The 22,917-nt window shown below is 41.4% G+C and overlaps 1 protein-coding gene across 9 annotated transcripts in view; it reads left to right on the top strand.

The window, feature by feature from the left end:
* The window catches only part of Clybl (citramalyl-CoA lyase), a 235,633-nt gene that overhangs the window by 114,505 nt on the left and 98,211 nt on the right, over positions 1-22,917 (top strand). For all 9 annotated transcript variants that reach the window (XM_048800676.1, XM_048800675.1, XM_048800681.1 and 6 more), the window contains exon 2: positions 7,885-8,071. In XM_048800676.1, coding sequence (XP_048656633.1) covers positions 7,885-8,071 — 187 coding nt within the window. The remainder of the gene's footprint in view (positions 1-7,884; positions 8,072-22,917) is intronic.

Genomic DNA, 22,917 nt, shown 5'->3' with positions numbered 1-22,917 from the left:
ACAGCTCCTGTTCCCCCCTCCCCTTTCCTCCCCAAGCCTCTCCTCCATTTCCCAAGTCCTTTTCCTCCTGCCTTGGCCTTTTTCTAGTCCCTCAGCTCCCCTCAAGCTCCCCGTCCCCTGGCCCTGCTCTTTTTGCTTTCTGCTGGTCTGTCTTGGGCTTAGCTCCTTTGAACCCTTCCTCTTCACCTTCCTTTTAGAAAAATGTCCATCTTGCCCTCAGAGTTGCTGGCAAGTGCCCAGCGGCCTGGGTGGAGCCACTCTGAAAGCTGCCACTGCTGCACTGGTTAGAGAGGACAAAGCGTGCGGTGTGGACCTGAGCAGGGGGCTTTCTTCTGGATCCATTCATAGTCACCACAGTAGTATGGGGCTTTCCTGTTCCTGGGACTTCCTGCCCCTCAAGTCACGCAGAGTTCTGTGGCCATAGCAGTCAGATTCAGTGGGTGCCAGAGAGGTGCTACTGGACAGTTAGCTCCTCATTGGAGCTTGTGGGGCCCATAGCCCTCAGCAAGGGCCTGCTTGTAGGTGGACTCAGTGTTTAAGATCGGTTCTGAATGGGATCAGTCCATTTTTTCGAATGAAATGATAGAATGGATATGACAAGGCAAACTGCTTTGGTTTGGTGAATTTAACTGTTTTTTTTGTTGTTGTTGTTGTTGTTGTGGTTGTTGTTTGTTTTTCTTTGAGATCTCACTATGTCGCTCAGACTGGCCTCCGTGCCTCTGACTCCTGGCTCAAACAACCTGTGGCCTCAGCCTTCCTAGTAGCTGGGACTACAGGCACATGTTATTGTATCTAGCTTTATTTTTTTTAGTGGCCAAATATACAGAACATAAAGCTTGCTATTTTAACCATCTTTAGGTACATAGTTCAGGGGCTTAAGTACATTTTAATTGTCATGGAATTACAGCCACCTATCCTTCTTCAGAACGTTTCCATCTTCCCAAACTCGAACTCTGTACCCACTAAACAATAGTTAACCCATTCCTCCTCCCCACAGCTTCTGGCCACCACCGTTCAACTGTCTCTCTGAATTAGACTCCTCTGGGGACCTCACATAAGTAGAATCATGTAGTAACTGTCCTTTTTTAGTCTGGCTTACTCAGCATAATGGGGAACTTTAACTTTTGACAGGGTATTTGTTTCCGTTTCCTCCCATGTGAGAAAAGACTCCCATCATCGGCGTCACTTGTAGGAACTAGCTTTGTCCCTCATTGTCCTCAGAGGCTGTGCTCCATGCTCAAACAGCATGACCCCACCTTCACCCATCTGGTCAAGGGTACCGATGCTGCTTTTTCCTCTACTTTTGTGAAGTCTGTCCTTTATTCTATGGCCATCCCCTTTCCAAGGGTTTCCCTGACTAGGAGAGAGGCAAGAGGAGGCCAGGAGAGAAGTCCACACCATGCCCTTGTTTTGTACATGGAGCCTCACAGTAGCCATAAGGCTGGCTTGTGGCCCATGGCCTATGGGGTGCCCCATCCTGAGCCCCAGGTCACTCCTTAGAAGCAGACTACTGGGGGAACTCACACTGCTATCCAGTGTGTCCACTTTGGACCCAAGACTACTTCTTCCTTTAAGCACAAAATGGAGCCCTTGAGTGGGGTACAATATGATCGTTCGTGAGTTTGCCCTGAAAATGTCTTCTAGGCTTTCCTGAAACGGGCTACACATTTATCTGTATTTGCACCACATGTAAACCTCACAAAGGACCTATTCAGCCTATGGGAGCACAAATAGCTGTTCTTCGCTTCTGTGCCCATGGAAAGCTCCCCACCTCTCAGTGCACTGTTGCCATAGTAACTGAAACATAGTTCTTCAAAATGAGGAAGGAATCTCTCCGGCACTTGGGAACTTAGCAAAGTGAGAACATAAGTAGGCCTCAATTATAGATACTGGCGTCAATAACTAGTTATTAATAGCCATAAGCATGGTGGATATTAGTAAGTGAATTTTGCAGTCATTTGGAGTGTAGGAAAGGATGGGTGAATGGAATCTTCACTCCGTGCCATTGATTCTTCTGTGACCATCACCAGGGGCACACTAGGTCAGGTGCGCTGGTCGTACAACATAGGACTCAGCTCTTCCGGTTCATAACCAAAGAAGAGGCGATGACAGAGCCCAGTTGTGCTCCTTCAGCCCTCTCAAGAATTGCAGAAGCAGCCTTAAATAGAGGAATCCATTACAAATCTGTCATTCGCTGTGGATATGTGCTAACCTTTGTGTAAGAAATTTTTATTTTTATTTTGGGGGCTGAAAGTATAGTGGTAGGACACTTGCCTAGCATACCCGAGGTCCTGGGTTTTATCCCAAGAATTGCGAAAAAAAAAAAAAAGGAAAGAAAGAAATTTGTTTTTTCAACCTTTATTGGTTCTTAGAATGAAAAAATTTTTAAAAGAGTTTATAGGACATGGCATAAATATGTAACATCCTAAGTGGAAATTTGTTAATTATTTTAAAGTGATGCTCCCCCCCCCCACACACACACCAATACTTAAGAATAAGTGAGAACTTACTGAATTTTATTAGAAATTATCTGGCTTCTTTCTGTGCCTCAGCCACCTGACCGTCTGAGCAGTCACATCACTAGAATTAGAGGCATTTTCCTTTCTCTTTGTGCTTTTTCCAGGAATCTGGGCCCTGTTGCTAGAATCAGAGAGGTTGAAAGCTGTATCTAGCCAACAGGCCCCCAGTTCTGACACATATGTACCAACATAAAATTTTCCTTTCCCAAAGTCGCCAGCATATTTTGAAAAGCCTGTCAAATGTTCCAACAAAAATTAAATATGATATGTTAAAATCTAATAGCTATTTAAAAAATAAATAATTGCTCTGCTAAAAACATTTTTTAAAAATTTTGTCTAGTTGTAGATGGTCACAATCCTTTCATTTTTGTTTATTTATTTCTATGTGGTGCTGAGGATTGAACCCAGTTCCTCACATGTGCAAGGCAAGTGGTCTACCACTAAGCCACAACCCCAGCTCCATAAAAACATTTTATCTAAAAAAAAAAAAAAAAATTGGTTACTAGGCCAATAGTGAGTTGGTCCAGCACATGTCAAACCCAGGTGGGTTTTTACTGGGATGCGATTGATGAGAACTCTCCATGGCCAGCCAGATGGATGGGGCTCTTGGCTGGAGTGATGATGGGGTCTTAGCAAACTCGAGGGCAGGCTGATGTTTCTTATTTTGAGATTCTGTCTGTGCTGCTCTCAACCTAGTTCTCTGTAAGATGTCAGAGTTTCCCTTCAGTCATTTGTTAAGTGTTTTGTCAGAAAAGATGTCAAATGCTTTTTTTTTGCTGGGTGTGGTGGTGCACACCTGTAAACCCAGCAGCTGTGGAGGCTGACACAGGAGGATCGTGAGTTCAAAGTCAGCCTCAGCAAGGCCCTAGGCAACTCAGTGAGACCCTGTCTCTAAATAAAATATTAAAAAGGGCTGGGGATGTGGCTCGGTGTTTAAGCACCCCTGGGTTCAATCCCTAGTCCCCCCCAAAGAAAATGCAGATAGTGTAATCTCCATGTTGCACAAATATGGCTTCATTTTCTGTAATGACTCTCAATTTTGTAGGAATTTCCCATTCCTATACGTTGGCAAGAAAAATACTAACCAACTTCCTATGTGAAGTGAGTCTTTTTCTTCTGGTTTAGTTTTTTTCTCATGGACGCAGTCTCTTTAATGCCCATTCAGTGTCATGACTCTGCCTTCCCCTCCTGTTCTGGGTTCTGGGGGGCCCAGAGGAAACCTCTGTGTGACAGCAGCCTTCTCTGTGAACTCTGATGAAGAGTCACTTGTGTCTCGTGGCCCTTGGCCTGTGGGTCTTGATTAGTGCTGATGGTGGTGACTTGTGGTGTGTCCTTTGGGTATAGGAGAGGCAGAGTTTCCTGGGGAGTGTGGTCCTGGCCCTGTTGACTGGTAGGCTCCCACTCCCTGTCCAAGGTGTGCTTAGTTATGAGGCTAACCATTTGTGTCCTCCTGCCCAGCCTGGGTGTCTGTTTGGATCAAGGTGCCCTTGATCCTGCACTGCAACCAAACCCTTGAGGCATACTGCAAAAGGGTCATGCAGAAAGTTCCAGTTTCTTCCACATCTTGGGGATTCAGAGCAGACCACTCCACTGCTTCTCTGCCTCAGCAGCGTGTATCTCTGCATCTGCTGTCCTCCCTGATCAGGTCGATGGAGCACCCATGGAGTATTCTTCCAGAGTATGAAAGGGAAAGAGGACATAATCTTTCCCTACTTTCAGCTCTGCCTGGAGCTTCATTGGAAGTTCTCATCACACTTTTTTTTTTTTTTTTTGGTACAGGGGATTGAACTCAAAGGCTCTTGACCACTGAGCCACATCCCCAGCCCTATTTTGTATTAATTTAGAGACAGGGTCTCACTGAGTTGCTTAGCACCTCGCCCATGCTATTATTCTGTCTCAGCCTCCCAAGCCGCTGGGATCACAGGCATGCACCACCACGCCTGGCCTCATCACATTTCTAACCACCTTCTCTACCCTGCAGGTTCCTGAGCTGAGGGAATCATCGTTACCCCAGCTGATCACTTGCACTCTCTCTCTGAACTTCTCTCTGCCAGTGACAAGGACTTACTTTGCTTCAAATCTCTTATTCCTTCCTCACTCAGCCTTCTGGGAGCTCAGATCCTGCAGCTGTTAGAAACAAGAAGACTTCCTTCTCCCTTAACAAAGACAAGTTTATTATTTCACTATGGACTTTATATGAGAACCTAGCTTTAGTTTCAAGCTCAGCAAGGACTTTCAGCGTTCACTTCCTGCCACCCCCAGACCTCTGCAGTGATGGCCACTTCTGATTCAGTAGACAGAAAGGATAGAACAGATGTGGCAGCAGCAGATGTGAAAACTCCTCAGGTGATCTCCATGTGTTGCCAAGTTTGAGGACTGATCACCTGGAGTAGTTCTTTGTAAACTCTCCTGGGATCTGCATCATCTGGTGATCTGGTCCACACACAGATTCTGAATAGGCAGAGATGGGGCCCCACATTCTGCATTTCTAACACACTTTTGTGATAACGGATTCCTCACAGGGAGATGGGAGAGTCTCCTAGGAGAAGAGACAGGAGGCCAGTGGTGCTGGTCTGCAACCCCCAGAGAGCTTAAACAGTTGCTGAAGCCTGGCTGTTACCAGTAGAGTCAATTTAATTGTACTGAGTGGCCTACAATTTGACGAGTTTTACAAGCTTCCCAGGTAGTTGCCATATTGAATCCCAGGCTCAGAACTCTGTGGCCTAGGGACTAGCTCTGTCTCTAGTTATATAAATGGTTAATTAAGGGCATCAGGTGAAGGAGGAAAGGGGGAAGACAGAAACAAGGCCAGGAGGGGCCCCCTCTGGAATGTCGTATCTAAAAAAAGGTTCCTCTGTAGAGAGAACTCACCATAAGGCTACCAGATTTTTTTTCAACTCATGTTAAGCCCTTGCTTTGCATATTGTTTGAATACATTTACATGTTGACTATCAAGAGGCTCTAACTCCAAATATGTAAGATAAAATAAGTTTGATCTTGTCTCCTACTGCAACTGTATTTGTACACAGTGTCAGTGCCGAACACAACTCAAGCGTAGAACAGATTTTGGAACAGCCTGGGCAGAGGGATGGCAGAGAATCAGAGGAGGGAGGCTGGGGAAGTCCTCCTTCCTCCTCCAGAGCTGTGATCGCATGATGGGGCTTGGACAGACCCCTCCAGACTGTGGAATCAGCAGTAGAACCTGATCCCCACCCCCATCCCATGCCTTTCTTCCTATTCCAAACAGTGCAGGTGCCTTTGATGGTTTTCCCTCCCCCTTCACTATATGCTGTTTTACAGGCCACTCCTCTGGGTGTCCCTCCTTGGACCTGCTGGGCATGCCCTGTTCCTTGGGCTGCCTCCCTATCATGCTCAGCACCATGCTTAGCAGTTTGAGCCCTTGCATATAATTGTTCAGGGTGTGCCCTGGACAGGGCACCTGGCAAGAGCACTAGTGGCCCCTCTCCACACCCCCGGTGATGCTGCAGCAGGAGCAGGAGGTGCCTTCTTGCTCTTAATCCTGGAAGGTGCAAGGGGGTGCCTTCTTCTAATTTGCACGTCGATGCTGCCCTGTGTGGTGGGGAAGCCCAGTGCAAGTCCCCTATCAGGTGTTTACCACCTGCTCACTAATGAGAAAAGTAGAGGCAGCAGGGTAGGTAAGAGGCATCATTTACTGAATAAAACTTCCTTTCCCTATTGAGTGGCCTTGGCACTCTTGTAAAAAATTATTTGACAAGAGTGAAGGCTTATTTCTGGGCTCTATAGTCAATTCTATTGGCTTGTATGTCTATTTCTAAGCCAGTGACACATTGTTTTAATTATTGTAGTTTTTGGGTTTTTTTGGTGGGGGGTACCAGGGATTAAGCTCGAGGGCACTCAAGCACCTTACTAGTTACATACAGATTTTGATTTTCTGTTTCTTCATGACTTAGTTTTGGTACATCTTATGTTTCTAGGAATTCATCCATTTCATCTAGTTTCATCTAGTCATCAATTTGTTGGCATACAGTTGTTCATAGTACTATCTTAGGATCTTTTTTGTTTCCTCGCATTGTTAGTATTATTCCCATTTCATTACTGATTTTAGTAATTTGAGTCTTTTTTTTCCCTTAGTCCATGTTATGGTTTAGATATGAGGTGTCCCCCAAAAGCTCATGTATGAAATAATGCAAGAAAGCTTAGAGGTAAAATGATTGGGTTATGAGGGACTTACCCTAGTTCATGAATCCTGGATTAGGGATTACCTTGGTCATAACTATAGGCAGGCAAGGTGTGGTTGGAGAAGGTGGTCACTGGGGCATGCCTTTGGGTTGCAGATTTTTTCCGAGGTAAGGGGAGTCTTGCTCCCTGCACCCTGGTGCCGTGTTCCCAGATGTTTTCCTCCTTAACACCCTTCCTCCATGATGTGTGGCTTCATCTTGGGCCCAGAGCAATGGAGTCAGATGTCTAAGGACTGAGACCTCTAAAACCATGAGCACCCCCCCCAAAAAAAATTTCCTCCTCTAAAATTGTTATTGTCAGGTCTTTGGTCACAACAGCCAAAAAAGTGACTTAAAGAGTCCATCTTGCTAAAAGTCTGTGAATTTTCTTGATCTTTTCAAACAATCAAATTTTGGTTTCATTGATTTTCTCTATTGCTTTATTATTCTCTATTCCATTTATCTCTGCTCTTATTTTTATTATTTTCTTCCTTCTGCTAGTTATGAGTGTAATGTTTTTCTTCTTTTTCTAGTTTTTCAACTTGCAGAGGTAGGATGTTGATTGTAAAAAATTGTGCCAGGGGTGCCTAGCATGTATGAGGCCCTGGGTTTAATCCTCAGCACTGAAAAATTATTTTACAAAATTACCTTCAGGCTTTGTATATAAGACATATATGATATATAAATTAACTTCATGTTATATTTAGGTACAACCCCTAAGATTTCTCATTCTATGTATCCAGAATTCCAAGATTCCAAAAGTCTGAAGCACCAAACACTTTTGGTCCCAAGCATTTCAGATGAAGGACTTTCAACATGTGGTGTTGTTTGGTACCTTTTGGATATATGGTTCTCACTTTTTTCTCCATGGTCACTATCTGGACAGTACACTGATACTGGAAGTTTTTTCCAAGAAGAAATAGGCACACCTTTCTCCTTCTGTCAGACGAGAATGCCAATAGTGCTCTTTTAAAAACCTTATCCAAAATGACATTTTGTTTTAGTTATTTTTCTTCTGGTGTTTTCCTAGTTGTAATGTGTTCTGTCATGATCTTGAAAGATTGTCCATGTGTTCTAATTTTGCCTTAAAACCATCAAATAAGTTTTTCATAGTTTTTAAACACAGAGGTTCTATTGTGGACTAATTTCAATTATGTCTCCTACAGGAAAGCATCCCTGGCAGCCGACGTGCCCATGCTTGGGTACAGTTCCTTGCCCAATCACAAGTACATTCCTCGGAGGGCTGTGCTCTATGTGCCTGGAAATGATGAAAAGAAAATCAAGAAGATTCCATCCCTGAACGTGGACTGTGCGGTGCTTGACTGTGAGGATGGTGTGGCTGCCAACAAAAAGGTAATGGCCTGGTTTTCATATGGAGGAGAAATGGATTGAAATCCACTATTTTTGTGGCAGCATTGCCCATTATTTGGAAAAATTCTACTGTACTCATGGTTTACTGATTAGGATTCAGTATATATATATTTTATATTTTATTTGTTATTTATTTTATTTGTTCATTTATATGTGGTGCTGGGGACCGAACCCAGTGCCTCATGGGTGCTAGGCAAGTGCTCTACCACTGAGCCACAACCCCAGCCCCCTAAAATATATTTTTAAATCATGACAGTCAATACATGTGATGATTGTGTGTATAGATATAGACAATCAATTTTGGCCCTGATATTTTCTGGTTTAGGCAAATGAGTTATATAATTCCAGAATTGTAGTGTAAACTTTTCAAGCCAACAGAGTACAATCAAGGAATTTATTTGTTCTTTTTTTAATTTTTTATTTTTTTTAGTTGGAGATGGATACAATATATTTTATTCATTTATTTTTATGTCATGATGAGAATTGAACTCAGTACCTCACAAGTGCTAGGCAAGTGTTCTACCCCTGGGCCACAACCCCAGCCCCCCATTTCTTCTTTTTACCACCAGCTATATTAATAATGTTAATTAATTAATTAATAATAATTAATATTAATGTCTGAGACAAATGCTAAGAAAATAACAGCTAGTCTTCCATGGATAAGTCACCGCCTCACACAGAACCTTTGAGTTGCATGCAGTTCTGCCTGATTTTCTCATGGCCTATCAGAGAAATGAGCATTAGAGAATTTCCAGTTTGTGAACAGGTGCAGAAGGTTCTTACTTGGTAATTGCATGGTGGATGCTTTTAGTTTCATTTTGTTTTGCTTAACTTTATTTTTTCATATTTGTACAGTAAATGTGGATGTGTTCAATAATTAGGTGGAATATGTAAATCTTTATGTTAATCATTCATGTTTGCATGGAATTCTTTTGGTTCAAAATATTCTTGCACTTGACCTTTATCTAGCCAGTCCCTGGACAATGTGGTTGGGCTGGGAATGGATTGTGGGGCTAGGGGATGGAGGGAGCCAGCCATCTGGATTCATGCCTGTTTGGGGCCCCAGGTGATCTGAATAACCTGCCTGTACTATACAACTTTCTGAATTAATTGCTTTCCTTGGAGACTCTAGCAAACAAATATTTGCCTTAATTAAAAAAATAAAGTTAATTTCCTGCATCTTCCTGGTAGTCAAACCAAGGCTTTCCAAGTATTTGGAAAAGGATTAGAATAAGCATGTGGAATCTAAAGCCTCTACTCAACATCTTTGGCATGTGCCAAGGAAAATACAATTAATCTTCTTTTTCCCAGAGATTAAGGTAAATAGGCCTTTTTTTTTTTTTTTTTAAGGATATAATGTGATTCCAGTATGCTCCCTCCCAAAACTCATGTAGCACACTCTGAGATTAGATAGTAAATTGTAATTCCAGTTCTGTGTGACCCAGGGCAATTCACTTTACTTCTTTACTTCAATTTCTTATCTATACGGTGGGGATAACAATATCTTCTTTTGTCAGGGACAGGGATTATTATGAGAAAAAAGTTGATAAATGTCTGGGAGTAGCTTGATTTCCTATAGGAAATAGATTAGATAAAGCCTGCAGTAATCATGATTAGAGAGGAATTTATTTTAGCATTGTAGCACAGTGAGCCATTAGGAGCCCTGATAAAGTTCTAATTTTATTTCTTTGCAAATCTTGAGGCTATTCCCTCAGACTCACCTGAGGATGTTACCTGTCCCCTAGATGAGATGGAAAGGTGATCTATTTCTGCCTTACATTTCCTTACTGCTTATCTGTGTCCTCAGCCATCATCATATCCAGAGTAGTAACAGCTGAGCTACGACTGAGGAGGAACCCAAGGAAGAGAAGGGGAGAGGAATTAGCTGTGGGCAGGCTGTGCTTGCCATCGTGGAGTGTCATCTTTGTCCAGTGTCTTTATTCGGACATTCCAATTCTCTTAATGCAGCTCTACATTGCATTAATTGCTAGACACACACTCTTCTGCACGCTGATCTGGAGTGGACTAAAATTTCCATCATAATTCACAGAAAGTTCTGATAAGCCAGGATAATACTTATAAAAAATTATTTTTTTCCTTAAAATTTCTATTTCTAAATAATTAATCTCATATTTCATTTCATAGCCCCCTAGACTGTCAAGTTCTTTTTGAATTTTGATTTTATCATTCAACATTAATATCATCTGAGAATTTGACGAGCACACTATATGAAAATTTAACAAGTTTCTGAGGAACCTGTTGAAGAGGTTGGAGCCAAGTACAGCACAAGCCTGCCCCTAAGAACCTCTGTTTATTTAACAAATATTTATGTGGTGCTCGCTAAAAGCCAGGCACTGTAATTTGCATGATAACCCAATGAGGTATTGCTATTATATTTCTTTTATAAATTGGGAAACCGAGGCATAAAGAATAATGAATAAAACTGGTGATGTGGTTAATCAGTCACCTGACACCTAAAAAATCCAGTCTTTTCATGAGGATATTATGAGATTTTCATCAAATACCATTTTAAAATGAGGGTACACATTCTGGGAGTTTCTGCTTTTAAGGACTCATCTGAGTGGACTGGACACTCCTAGAGGATCCAGGCTCCTCTTCTCTAGCTTGAGGTCCTCAATTATAATCACATCTGGAAAGTTCCTTGTCCATGCTGAGTAGCACATACACAGGTTCCAGGGATTAGGACAGGGGCTTCTTTGGGGAGCAAGGGAGGCATTATTCTGCCGGCCATGGCCTCTGCAAGAGTCACCTGGGGGCTGGGGCTGTAGCTGTAGCTCAGTGGTAGAGCGCTTGCCTCGCAGGTGTGAGGCCCTGGGTTCAATCAGCACCACATAAAACATAATAAATAAATATATTTTTAAAAATGTCTTAAAAAAATCACCTGGGTTTCTTGTAATTACAACAAAACAAAACAAAAAAACAAAAACAAAAAGTCCTGCACTTTATGCTAAATTGACAAGATAGAACTTCAGGAAAGTGCATTAATTTACACTTTTAAGAGCTTCCCATACATTTTTATGCACATTAAAATTTGAAAGTCAACATAACCAACATGACACTGACTCAGCATTCTTCCTTTTATTCTCTTTCCTTCTCTTATTATGAAAAATAAAATTGGAAACTCAATATTAAAAAAAAAATAAGGCGCATTCCCAAGGTACCTGTCCAGAAATATCTTTTCACCCAGCACTAGAAAAATTTCCATCCTTCTTGATGGAGGAGAGAGTAGGGACCATTTTAAGTGTGTTTATTTTTAACTAGAAAAATGAGGTCAGGTAGATAAGAGTCATTCTTTTTTTTTTTTTTAATATTTATTTTTTTTAGTTCTCGGCGGACACAACATCTTTGTATGTGGTGCTGAGGATCGAACCCGGGCCGCACGCATGCCAAGCGAGCACGCTACCGCTTGAGCCACATCCCCAGCCCCAAGAGTCATTCTTAATGAATCCACGTCAGTACTTAATTGTTACTGCCTCTTTTTGAAGTGGCAGAAGTAAAGAAAATGGTTTACTGAGAATTTTCTCTGTAACAGGTGCCATATTGCATAGATTAGTATTCCTATATTCTATGTATTATTTTCATATATAATCTCATTTAATCCTTACAGCAAAGTTTCAAAATATGTCCAAGGTTATATTATCATTAAATGGCAGAACTAAAACTTGAATTTCCAAGAATTTTTGATGGAATCAGCCTCACGCTCCTCATTGGCATGTTTTGTGATTCCCTGTTCTTCCCTATTTGGAAAGCCAGTGTACTAGCTATCTATCTTTTGTCAGCTTTCCATTCTCCATGATTTCTCAAAGGCTAATAACAGGAACTCTGGATTTACATATGAAAATTCTTTCAGCATCCTGGGATCGTGATTCATTTGGACCTGGGACTTCAATTCACTCGAAATGTCCAGAAAAGCCTGAAATTTCTTATATATCTCAAATTCTTTTTTCTTAAAGTCACTTATTATTTTTTTGTCTGTCCATTTTTTAAAATTTATTTTTTAGTTGTAGTTGGACACAATACCTTTATTTTATTCATTTATTTTTATGTGGTGCTGAGGATCGAACCCAGGGTCCCACATGTGCAAGGAGAGCGCTCTAGCACCTAGCCACAACTCCAGCCCCTGTCCATCTTTTTTTTTTTAATTTTGATTTTTTATGTATGACAGCAGAATGCATCGTGATTCATATTATGCATACAGAGCACAATGTTTCATTTATCTGGTTGTACACAAAGTAGAGTCACACCATTCGTGTCTTCATATATATACTTCATACATGTAATGATGTCCGTCTCATTCCATTGTTAAAGTCACTTCTTAATCAGTTTTCTTATTTGAATGTTTTTCTTCTTTATGGAGGAGAGAGTAGGGACCATTTGAAGTGTGTTTATTTTTAACTAAGAAAAAATACAGGCCAGGCATGGTGGCACATGCCTATAATCCCTAAAGCTTGGGAGGCTGAGACAGGAGCATCGTGAGTTCAAAGCCAACTTCAGCAATGATGAGGTGCTAAGCAACTCAGTGAGACCCTGTCTCTAAATGAAACACAAAATTGGGCTGGGGATGTGGCTCAGTGGTTGTTTGCCCCTGAGTTCAATCCCTAGCCTCCCCCAACCAACCACAAAAAAAAAAAAAAAAAAAGGAAAAAAAAATACATATAAAACTCTTATTTCAGATTATCTAGTTGTAGTTTTGCTAATTATTGCCCAATTCAGCTTCTTGGAATTATGAAAATATAGTCAGTTCATTTCATATCTCATTTTGTCTCTTTTTTATTACTAGACTAATTCCACAATTCATTGGGTTGCCTCTATAGAAGTATGGGCTTATAATGAAAACAATAGGAGTTTCCACAAAGCAGTTTATGAGTATCTAATACCTTCCAGCAGTCTCTAATCCTGTCCTGCTAATCCAATTTGTGTTTAAGTAGCTCCTTCATGTCAAGAGTGGCACTACCAGCTCACCTTGCCAAGTACAGATGAACAGACGGCCCCCACTCCCTCTTATCTTCTTCTCATTGGTAAATGCAGGACATACAGGGCCTCTAAGCCAGTGCTTGCTGGGCCACGGTGAAAACATACCAAATAATGCACAGAATTCTGGTGGATCATCATGACACTGGGCAAGGCCAAAAAGGTAGGAGTAGAGAAACTGGAGGCAGGATTCCAGGGCTGCCATTTTCATCAACTAATATTTAAATTTATTTTATGTTTAAGTTTAAATATTAAAGTCAGTAGTGAGTGGGTAAATATTAAGTACCTACTCAACCAGGCATCATGGCAGGCAGGAGAGATACCAAGATGGTTGCCTGGTCCCCACTGGGAGGAGCCATAGGCCAATCATAGGCATAGAAGTAAACGTTAGAATCCAACAAGTTAGGCCTGTGAGAATGCGTTCTTTTTATTTTCACTTGATCTAAGTGTAATTCCCATTTTAATCTTTTGCTTGAAATATGAAATACAAAATAATGCTTCCCAAACCTTGTAATGAAGAAAGTTTTGTTATTTTGGGTTTTTTTCTTTTTCTTTTCATTTTTTACATTTCCAATCTTTTGTGGGCTAATACTTTTGTAAAATACAATGAAAATAAACTGGTAGAGGCTGGGCAAGTTGGTGAGACCCTGTCTTAAAAATAAAAAATAAACAGGACGAGGGATGTAGCCGGGGTAGAGTGGCCCTGATTCCCATCTCCAGTACTTTGGAAAAATTGTGGAGAAATCCAATGTTGCCTTGGTGTCAGCCACGTCCCATGCTGTGGGAATTTCTGAGATCTTACTCTCGGTGTGTATTTACCTCATGATGGCATGGTAAGATTGAGGCAGAGACCACACTTTGAGTAGCAGGCACTTGAGATTTTTAAATTTCCAAGTATTTTTGGAAACAAAATTTCCAAATTTGTTTATTTATCATTTAGCTGCTGATCTTTAGAATAGTCGCATGGTGGTTAGAGAATGTGGTGCAAACGTTAATGATTCTTTGAAATTTGTCAAATCTTGCTTCAAGGCCTAGCACATGAGCCCTTTTGATAAAATGTTCCATGTGCTTAAGAAGAAAGTAAATTTTCCATTTGCAGAGTTCTAGTATTTTCCATTAGACCAACCTTGTTAATTATCTTGTTCAAATATCCAGACCTTTTATTGATTTCCTTTGCTTGATAGATCAATAATTGAGAGAGGCTAGTTGAAACCTAGCCTATGTTGGAGAATTTGTCAACTTCTCTGAGTTCTATTAATTCTTGATGTTGATAATTTAAGCCTATGTTAACAGGTCTATATGAATCTAGAATTATCTTCCTGATATCTTGAGTCATCAGGCAGTATGTACTGTTTTTATCCCTTATAATACTTTTGCTTTGAAGTTCATGGTCTGTTATCAATATAGCTCTACCAGCTTTCTTTTGGTTACCATTCACCTGTTACATTGTTGTCATCCTTTTGCTTTCAACTTCTCCATATCTCCATGTCTTAAATATGGATCTTATTATTTAAATTTTTTTGATATCTATGTTGATACTTTCTGTCTTTATAGAATATTTATCTTTTTTTTAATTTCTTTGTTCTCAAGATTGAACTCAGGGATTCTCTACCACTGAGCTACATCCCCAGGCCTTTTGATTTTTTATTTTGAGATAATGTTAGAGTCTATAAATAAGTCTGGATGGCGCCTGGCATTTTGCCAGAGGGAGTGGTTTGTGAAGTAAGGCCAGCGAGCCATTAAGTGTGGAGATTCCTTATTGGTTGACTGCTGTATTTAGTTTATGTTAATTAAGATAAGCTGTGTGGAATGTATAAATACCTCTGTTGTCCTACAATAAACAGCTCCCACTCCTGCTTTATCAATGTACACAAGTTGCTCGTACCCCAACCCCCCCCAACCCCCCCCCCCAGATAGCACCTCACTAAATTGTCCAGGATGGTCTTGGATTTGCCTGCCTCAGCCTCCTGAGTAGTTGAGACTACAGTTGTGCCTCCCTGTCCTGGCTTGAACCCAATTGCTTTGTATCAGTATTTCTTGGAGAAATTCTCTACAGTGTTTTATTTTCTTTTTTTTTAAAATTGGTGCATTGTGATGTTATATAATTGTTAAATATTCATATATATATATACACACACACACACACACACACAATGAAACAGTATAATTTGGTCTGTATCATTCCCCATTATCGCCCCTTTGCCTCCCCCTTCCTTCTGGTCCTCTTCCTCTACCTTACTGGTCTCCCTTCTATTTTCCATTTACTTTTCATGTAATTACTAACAAGTTTAGGTTTATTACATCATTATATTTTGTCTTATTTCCCCTCACCTGTTCTTTGTTTCTTTTTCTCAACTTTCTTTCCTTTTAAAAGATTATTTGATTTTGGTTTCTTTTCTTTTTTTTTAAGATAGAGATAGAAAGAGAGAGAGAGAGAGAATTTTAATATTTATTTTTTTTAGTTTTTCGGCGGACACAACATTTATTTGTATGTGGTGCTGAGGATCGAATCCAGGCCGTGCGCATGCCAGGCGAGCGCGCTACCGCTTGAGCCACATCCCCAGCCCCTGGTTTATTTTCTTGATGTAGTTTTTCCTCTTAGTTTAGAAATTATGACTATGTTCCTAATTTTTATTGATTGCTCTTGAAATTTTATCAACTATACTTAATAAAGTCTAAAATTAATCCATACTACAATCTGGACTACACAAGAATCTCAAGAGTTCTTAGATCCACTCATCTTTGCAGTTGCAGTGCTGGAGAGCAAACCCAGGACCTCACATACGCTAGGCAAGGGTTCCAGCACTGAGTGACGTTCCAGCCCTGATCATCTTTTTGAATCCCATATGTTTTACATTGTTACTATTTTATGTATACTGTGTTTACTTAGGTTAACCTATGGATTTTTCCAGTTTTTTTGCTCATTATTCCTTCTTTCATCTTCAATCTTCTTCTCGGGGCCATCTTTCTTTCTCCTGAGGTGCATTCTTTAGAATTTCCCTGTAGTCTTGGGGCATAGTTCAGAGGCAGAGTATTTGCCCAGCACATCTAAGGCCTAGAGTTCCATATCTAGAACCACAAAGAAGGAAAAAAAAATTTCCCTATAGCAGTTTGCTGATGATAATCTCAGTTTTTATTTGAAAATGTCTTTATTGTTTGATCCTGTACAAAAATCTAGATTATTTTCTCTTGGAACTTTAAAGACATCATTTCATTTTCTTCTGTTTTCTACTGTTGTTATTGAAAACTCCTTTTTTTTGCTACTGGGGACTGAACTCGGGGGCACTCGACCACTGAGCCACATTCCCAGCCCTATTTTGTATTTTATTTAGAGACAGGGTCTCACTGAGTTGCTGAGTGCCTTGCCATTGCTGAGGCTGGCTTTGAACTCATGATCCTCCTGCCTCAGCCTCCCAAGCTGCTGGGATTACAGGCGTGTGCCACTGCGCCTAGCTGAAAACTCCATTTTCAAAGGAAGAACTAGGTTGCTTGTCATTTTTCTTTGGCTTCTTTAAGATATCTGTGGTCTATTGGCGTTTTTTTTAAAAACATGACTAACGCCTTTGCCCTTTCCCTTCCTCCTTTTTGTTTGGTGTAAATTGTTTCCCATGTTTGTAGATTTGTGTCTTTTATTAGTTTTACAAAATCTCCATTAGCATTTCAATTGTTGCCTTTCTTCCATCCTTCCTATTTTTCTTTCACAGGTGTTAAGTATATATATTTGGGAACTTTACATTCTATCCTCCTTGTCTTTCAATATCTTCTTCTTCTTCTTGGCCTCGAACTTGAGATCTTCTTACCTCAGCCTCCCAAGTCATTGGGATTGTAGGTTGCACCAACATGCCTGGTTCATAGTATCATTTTTAAAGAGAGAAAACTTAGAAAATATGGAAAATGAATATCATTTTCCTTCAAATGTCCCTTTCACATAGAAGAGTATAATTTGATGGTCAAGAAGACAGATATGGGGCTGAGGTGTAGCTCGGTGGTAGAGTCTATGCTTCATGTGCACAAGACCCTGACTTTAATCCCCACTGTACACGCACACGCCTGCACACACGCATACAAACACACAAAGATACTCTTGGAGCCAAGTTGCTCATGCCTGTGTCTGGATCATGAGAACATGTCATCCTGACAATGTGACTTTGGGCAGAATCCCATTTCGATGTGCCTCAGTCTCCTCTACTGTAAAATAAAGGTAATGATGATAATAACAGTATTCTACCCCACAGAATTAGATTAAATGGGCTAATGTATTTAAAGTGCTTGTGACAATGCCTAGTACAGAAAAAGTGCCATGAGTGATACAGAAACAGGGTTGTCTTACCTGTACTCCTGGCCAGGGTTCTGACATGTCAGCTGGCAGTTGACTGGAGCGCCAAGGCTTACTGGGGTGGATCAGTGCTCTAGAGTCCTGCCTTTCACAGGGGAATGCAGGGGACAGGCAGGCTTTTCCTGTGAGGGTCATGGAATTAGCCAATTATGTGGGTTTTTTTAAAGCTTCACCCTCAGTCATGGCAGACATATAGAGGAAAGGCTCTAGAGACAGAAAAATACCATTTTTTCTTTTCTTTTAACTTTCTTTTTTCTTTTCTTTTCTCAGTGTTGGGAACCGACCCCAGGACCTCACACATGCTAAGCAAATGCTCTGCTTCTGAACTACTTCCCCATCCCAAAGCACTATCCTTTCCCTTAAGCTTCTTCACAGGCTTCTTAATATGAGGGTACCAGAAATGTTCTCTTAGAAATATCTTCTCTGGCTAGGGTGGCAGCCTGTAGTTCCAGCTACTCTGGAGGCTGGGGGAGGAGGTTGGCAAGTTCAAGGCCAGCCTGAGCAATTTAGGGAGACCTGTTCTCAAAATTAAAAGTCAAAAGGACTGGGGGTGTAGCTCAGTGGTGGATCATATTCAAACAAACAAACAAACAAACAGGTGAGAGAGAGAGAGAGATCTTATTTTCTTTCCCCTCTCAGGTACCAGAGAGGAAACTACCCTTCTCAAACTGCACTTGAGCAGTTCTTAGAGAAAAGACAGTAAGATAAAAGCCAAAGAAAGCAGGAAAATGAGCCCATGAGGCAAGGCCCCAGGCTCAGCACAGTGATAGCTGATTGCCAGCCTGGAGGAGGCCCGCTTCCAATGAGCTTCCAGTACGGAAGGAGGTGGGCAGCCAGGAGTAGGAGAGCTGGAGCCTCAGTACAATGGTCCTGGGAAGCACCTCTTCCCAGCCCCCTGCTCCCTGTGGCAGAGGACTCAGGGCTGCCAGGAGTGCTGGCTTGTCACAGCTAACCTCCATGAGAAAAGCAAGAGGAAGCCATTTGTTTTGTTTTTTTGTGGTGCTGGGGATTGAACCCAGGGCCTTGTGCATCAAGGCAAGCACTTGCGAACTGAGCTATATTCCCAGCCCACAAAGGAAGCCATTTGCCTTCCAAGTGACAGCAAGGATGTCAGCAACACCAGTGGGCTGTATGAAGGCTTCTGCTCCCTCTCTCAGGACACTTCAGGTTGGTGGTTGTGGAGGAGAGAACTAGGGAGGTGGCACTGCAGAGGCAAGGGCTGTGCGACAGTGTCTGCCAGAGCAGGCCTCTTCCTGAATGCCTTTTCCCCAAACAAGAACCCCTCTCGTCCGTCCACCCGTCACCTGGCAGACTGCAGAAGCAGGAAGTCATCCCATTGGCAGTGTGACCCACCAAGTATCAACCAAGGTCACTGCTTATTATTGCTCTTTTCTCACTATCACTGTGCCTTCTGACCCTCATCGTTCTGAATCAGCTCAGGAGTTCCTCCGTGGTGTACAGATGGCAGGTGCTTCTCCACCCAGCACATGTATCCACTCTCATTTGCACTTCCTCCTTTGCGTGCCTGCGCATTCACACACACATAAGCACACATACATGAAAGCCCCGTTTGTACTTACATACACTTCCACAAATCCAGTTGGCTAAATGTTAAATTCCTCGTATGTTGTCACTTTTGTTGAAATCAATCACTAGAGTGGCTAGGTGTCTTCTCCCCACAGGGAGAAAGCTAAGGGATGTGCAGGGAATGATTAAATGTACACAGGGGCTTGGGGAGCTGACTTCCCTTCAATGGGGTGTGAATTGGGATGGGAAGGCTCCTCTCCCAGGTGCCTTGCCTTTGTTAAAAGACTTAAGAGCTTGGGAGATTTCTTCAATCGCAATTGGGATATCTGTGAGTCTTTTTGGAACAGTATGGAAAGCTGAACTGTGCTTAGGAACTCTGCAAGGTCTTTTTGATCCTTAAAGGTTCTGATATAAAAACCTATCCAGGTTTTTATAAAAGTAGTAAAGTGTTTTCAGTCTTTTATTAATCCCTTCATACCCTTAAATAACCTTTCCCCTTTGGAGGAGTAATTGTTAAAAAAAGAAAAACAAAAAACAAAACAAAACCACGCCCCCCATTGTTTTATTCATCAAACCAGGCATCTTCTTAATGCAAAGATTCGAGCATTAGGGTCATAATAGTCAGCAATTTCCATTTAATGAGCTCAGCAAAGTCTCTTTACAAAGAGATCTAGGCTTTAAATTGTCAGTTATTTCTTTTCCTGCAATTCCTAGGAATCCAATTAAGTAATGCTGAGAATCTGCAATATGATATATCTGACTACAGAAGGCCCAGGCCTACTCAATAAAACAGATCTTTGAGTTCTAGCTTAAAGTTAAGACTACCAATAAAATAAAATATGGAACCCAGTTTAAATGAGCCAAAGCTTTATCAATGTGGAAACTGTAACTGTTTTTTCTAAAATGTAATGAGACAGCTTGGAGACTGTAGTGAAAAATCATAAAAATTACTTATTCCAAATTTAGCTATTAATTAAAATCCATGCTTTTTTTTTTTTAAAGCATGGAGAAGGACCACAGGCAATTTTTACAAAATAAGCCCAAGATGTTTGTATTTGCTAAATCTCTAACCAAAGAACCAAGTATGTATAGCAACCACCAACATAAAGGAGGTAGCGTGAAATCTTGCAGAGGAACAGGTTTGATATTAAAAAATGATATGTTGGGCTGGAGTTGTGGCTCAGTGGTAGAGCACTTGCATAGCACATGCGAGGCACTGGGTTCGATCCTCAGCACCATGTAAAAATAAATAAATAAATAAATAAATAAATAAAATAAAGGTTAAAAAAAATATATGTTTTCCAATTTCACCGGCTACTATTCATAGCAAAGTATTGAATACCACCATATTTCCATTAATAATTTAATGTGTATATTAAGGCATAATTTAATATTATGATTTATGGAGACAATTAAGAAATGCCATACTTTTGCCATATGTTTTTAAATACATCAGAGCATCTTAGAATAGCGACAGTGGTGGTGGTGGTAGTTTAATTCTCATTCTATGTAGGCTGGGGAAGACGGTCTTTTACTAGTAAAAGAAAAATGACAAGTGTGGCTTGTCAGGTGCAAATGTCAAGTTAAGAACTGATTCAAGGCAGCCGAATGTGGTGGTGCATGCCTATAATCCCAGTGACTGAGGCTGAGTGAGGCAGGATGATCACAAATTTGAGGCCATCCTCAGTAACTCAGCAAGAACCTGTCTCAAAATACAAAATAAAGGGCTGGGTTTGTGGCTCGTGGTAAAGTGGCTGGGTTTGTGGCTCGTGGTAAAGTACCCTGGATTCAATCCCCAGTGAAGAAGAGAGAGGAGGAGGAGGAAGAGGAAGAAAAGAATTAACCCTAGGCAAAGTCTGTCTTTCTACCAAACATCAACTGTCTCTTTCAAGCACATTTTTGTAATATTCCCCACGTAATACCATTATGCTAGCTATTCATTGGTCAAGAATTAGCCACCAGAAGTTAGCAGTGGGGCCCAGAATTCTAGCCAAGTCCAGTCTAGTCATCAGTGTGTTCCTGGGCAAGTTATTGATTAGCTCTGAAGAACTAGGACAAAAGGATCTCCCTAGATGTGTATCAGAAGAGCTCAAAGCCTAAAAAAATTGAGCCAGGGAGCTGGCTTGAGATGAAAGTGGGTTTTTGCATCAGAGGGTGAATTCTTGGAACCTTCCAAGGTAGAAATAGAAATCTGGTGTTGAACACCACATCTACCTTGTCTAATTCCCCTTCCATAGTAGCAGGTGAAGGCTGGTGACCTGACCTCCCTGGTTCAGGTCTGCAGGGAATGGTGTGAGTGTGTGTGTGTGTGTGTGTGTGTGTGCGTGCGCGCACGTGCATGCATGCATGCACACATGTGTGCCAAGAGCATCTAATTCCTATAGCTCTGGATAGTTAGAAGCATGGGGGGAGGCAAAGTGGAGAGTTAGGGTCAATAAATGAAAAAAACAAAACAGCAACAACAAAAAGCTGTTCTGCATAGTCTGGCAGAGCAAATGGAGCCTGAGGTGGCTGTGAGGGCCCACGTTTGAAATCAGGACTTGAGAGGGGCAGGAAGAACCAGCTCAAGGACTTCGCATTGGTCAGGGCAGCCCTGGCTTCTGGGCTAGGAGCCCTGACTGGGCTGTCGGGTACTTTTCACTGGAGACATGCTGTGTGCATCAGTCTTCAATGCCCGGGTCATAAGGGGACAGATATCATCACACCTACCTCCTAGATTCAGCTGGAGGACAGCAGCCCCTTGGATTTGGGTCCCTCCTGAGCTGGAATTTCCCATGTTCTTTCCAGCCTCTGCCCTTCCCAAGGCTAGGCCTTGGAGCTGACCGTGGTGCTGACGCTGATCTGAGAATGATCACTCAGTGAGTACTCTCTGTGTGCTGGGGCTATTTCTAAGTGCTCTGCTTGGATTTACTGATTCCAGGCTCACAGCAGCTGTATAAAAGAGGTGCTGTTATTATCCCCATTGACAGATAAGGAGTTAGAATACAGAGAAGTTAACGAACTTGCCCAAGGACCCACAGCTAATAAGTGGGGAAGCCAGATAACCCTACACCCAAGACCTGCACTTTTGATCACTACATCTCATCAAAATTGTTATTAACAGAGCCATGCAGATCATGTGGAGTTTTCATTTGTCCAATATCATCGTAGCAGAATGAGCCAAGGTTCCCTATCTCAAGTCACCAGACAGGTTGCTGTGGGCTGGCATTTTGGAAAGCCAGACACAGTATTGGAAACCAGTTGGGTACATGCAAAAGTAGACAGCCTACCTACTCCATCGTGATGGCCACCCGCCTTTATGACTCCTTCCATGTCTGCATCACTGGTGGGCTCTTGGCTTTGTGAAGAAAATTCCATATCTTAGCAGAGTGCCCTGTAGTAGGGCACTACTAATATAGTAGGTACTCAGCAAGTATTTGATGAATAAGTGAGTTGTATGTGATTAATAATGATAGCTATTACTAATTCGCATATTATTTCAGCATTAAGCTGTGGTAGAAATTATAGTCCCCCTGGGTTGTATATTTATCATGCCCCATAGGGGAGTTTATGTAAGTGTGGAGTGCATCTTAAACTCTAATAGATTCATCTAAGAGACAAAAGTGAAAGAACTAAAGTAATGATGTGGACAGTTTTAAATGCCTAATCACATGTATGATTGAGATTTTGTTATATGTTCGATTTGGAATCTTGTACAATATTTTATATTTGAGAACTTATAGTATCTCAAGAAGGTAGCTCTACTGACATGAAAATAACCCCAAACTATCTATTTTAGAAGGCTTAGAAGCAATGCATGTTAATCGTGTGTAGTGGCAGGTGAAGCATATTCCAATCAAATGTCTTATTTTGGAGCTAAGTTTATTGCCTATTTGTTGTTTGATTTTAACCAAACCATATTTTTGTTATGTTTTATTAACATGTGAAAGATTCCCATATCTGCCATCCGTGTGTGTGTGTGTGTGTGTGTGTG

Source organism: Marmota marmota, unplaced genomic scaffold (assembly GCF_001458135.2).
Source record: "Marmota marmota marmota unplaced genomic scaffold, marMar, whole genome shotgun sequence".
Taxonomy (NCBI): domain Eukaryota; kingdom Metazoa; phylum Chordata; class Mammalia; order Rodentia; family Sciuridae; genus Marmota; species Marmota marmota.
Note: the sequence above shows the minus strand (reverse complement) of the source record. Positions and strands in the feature narration are given on the sequence as shown.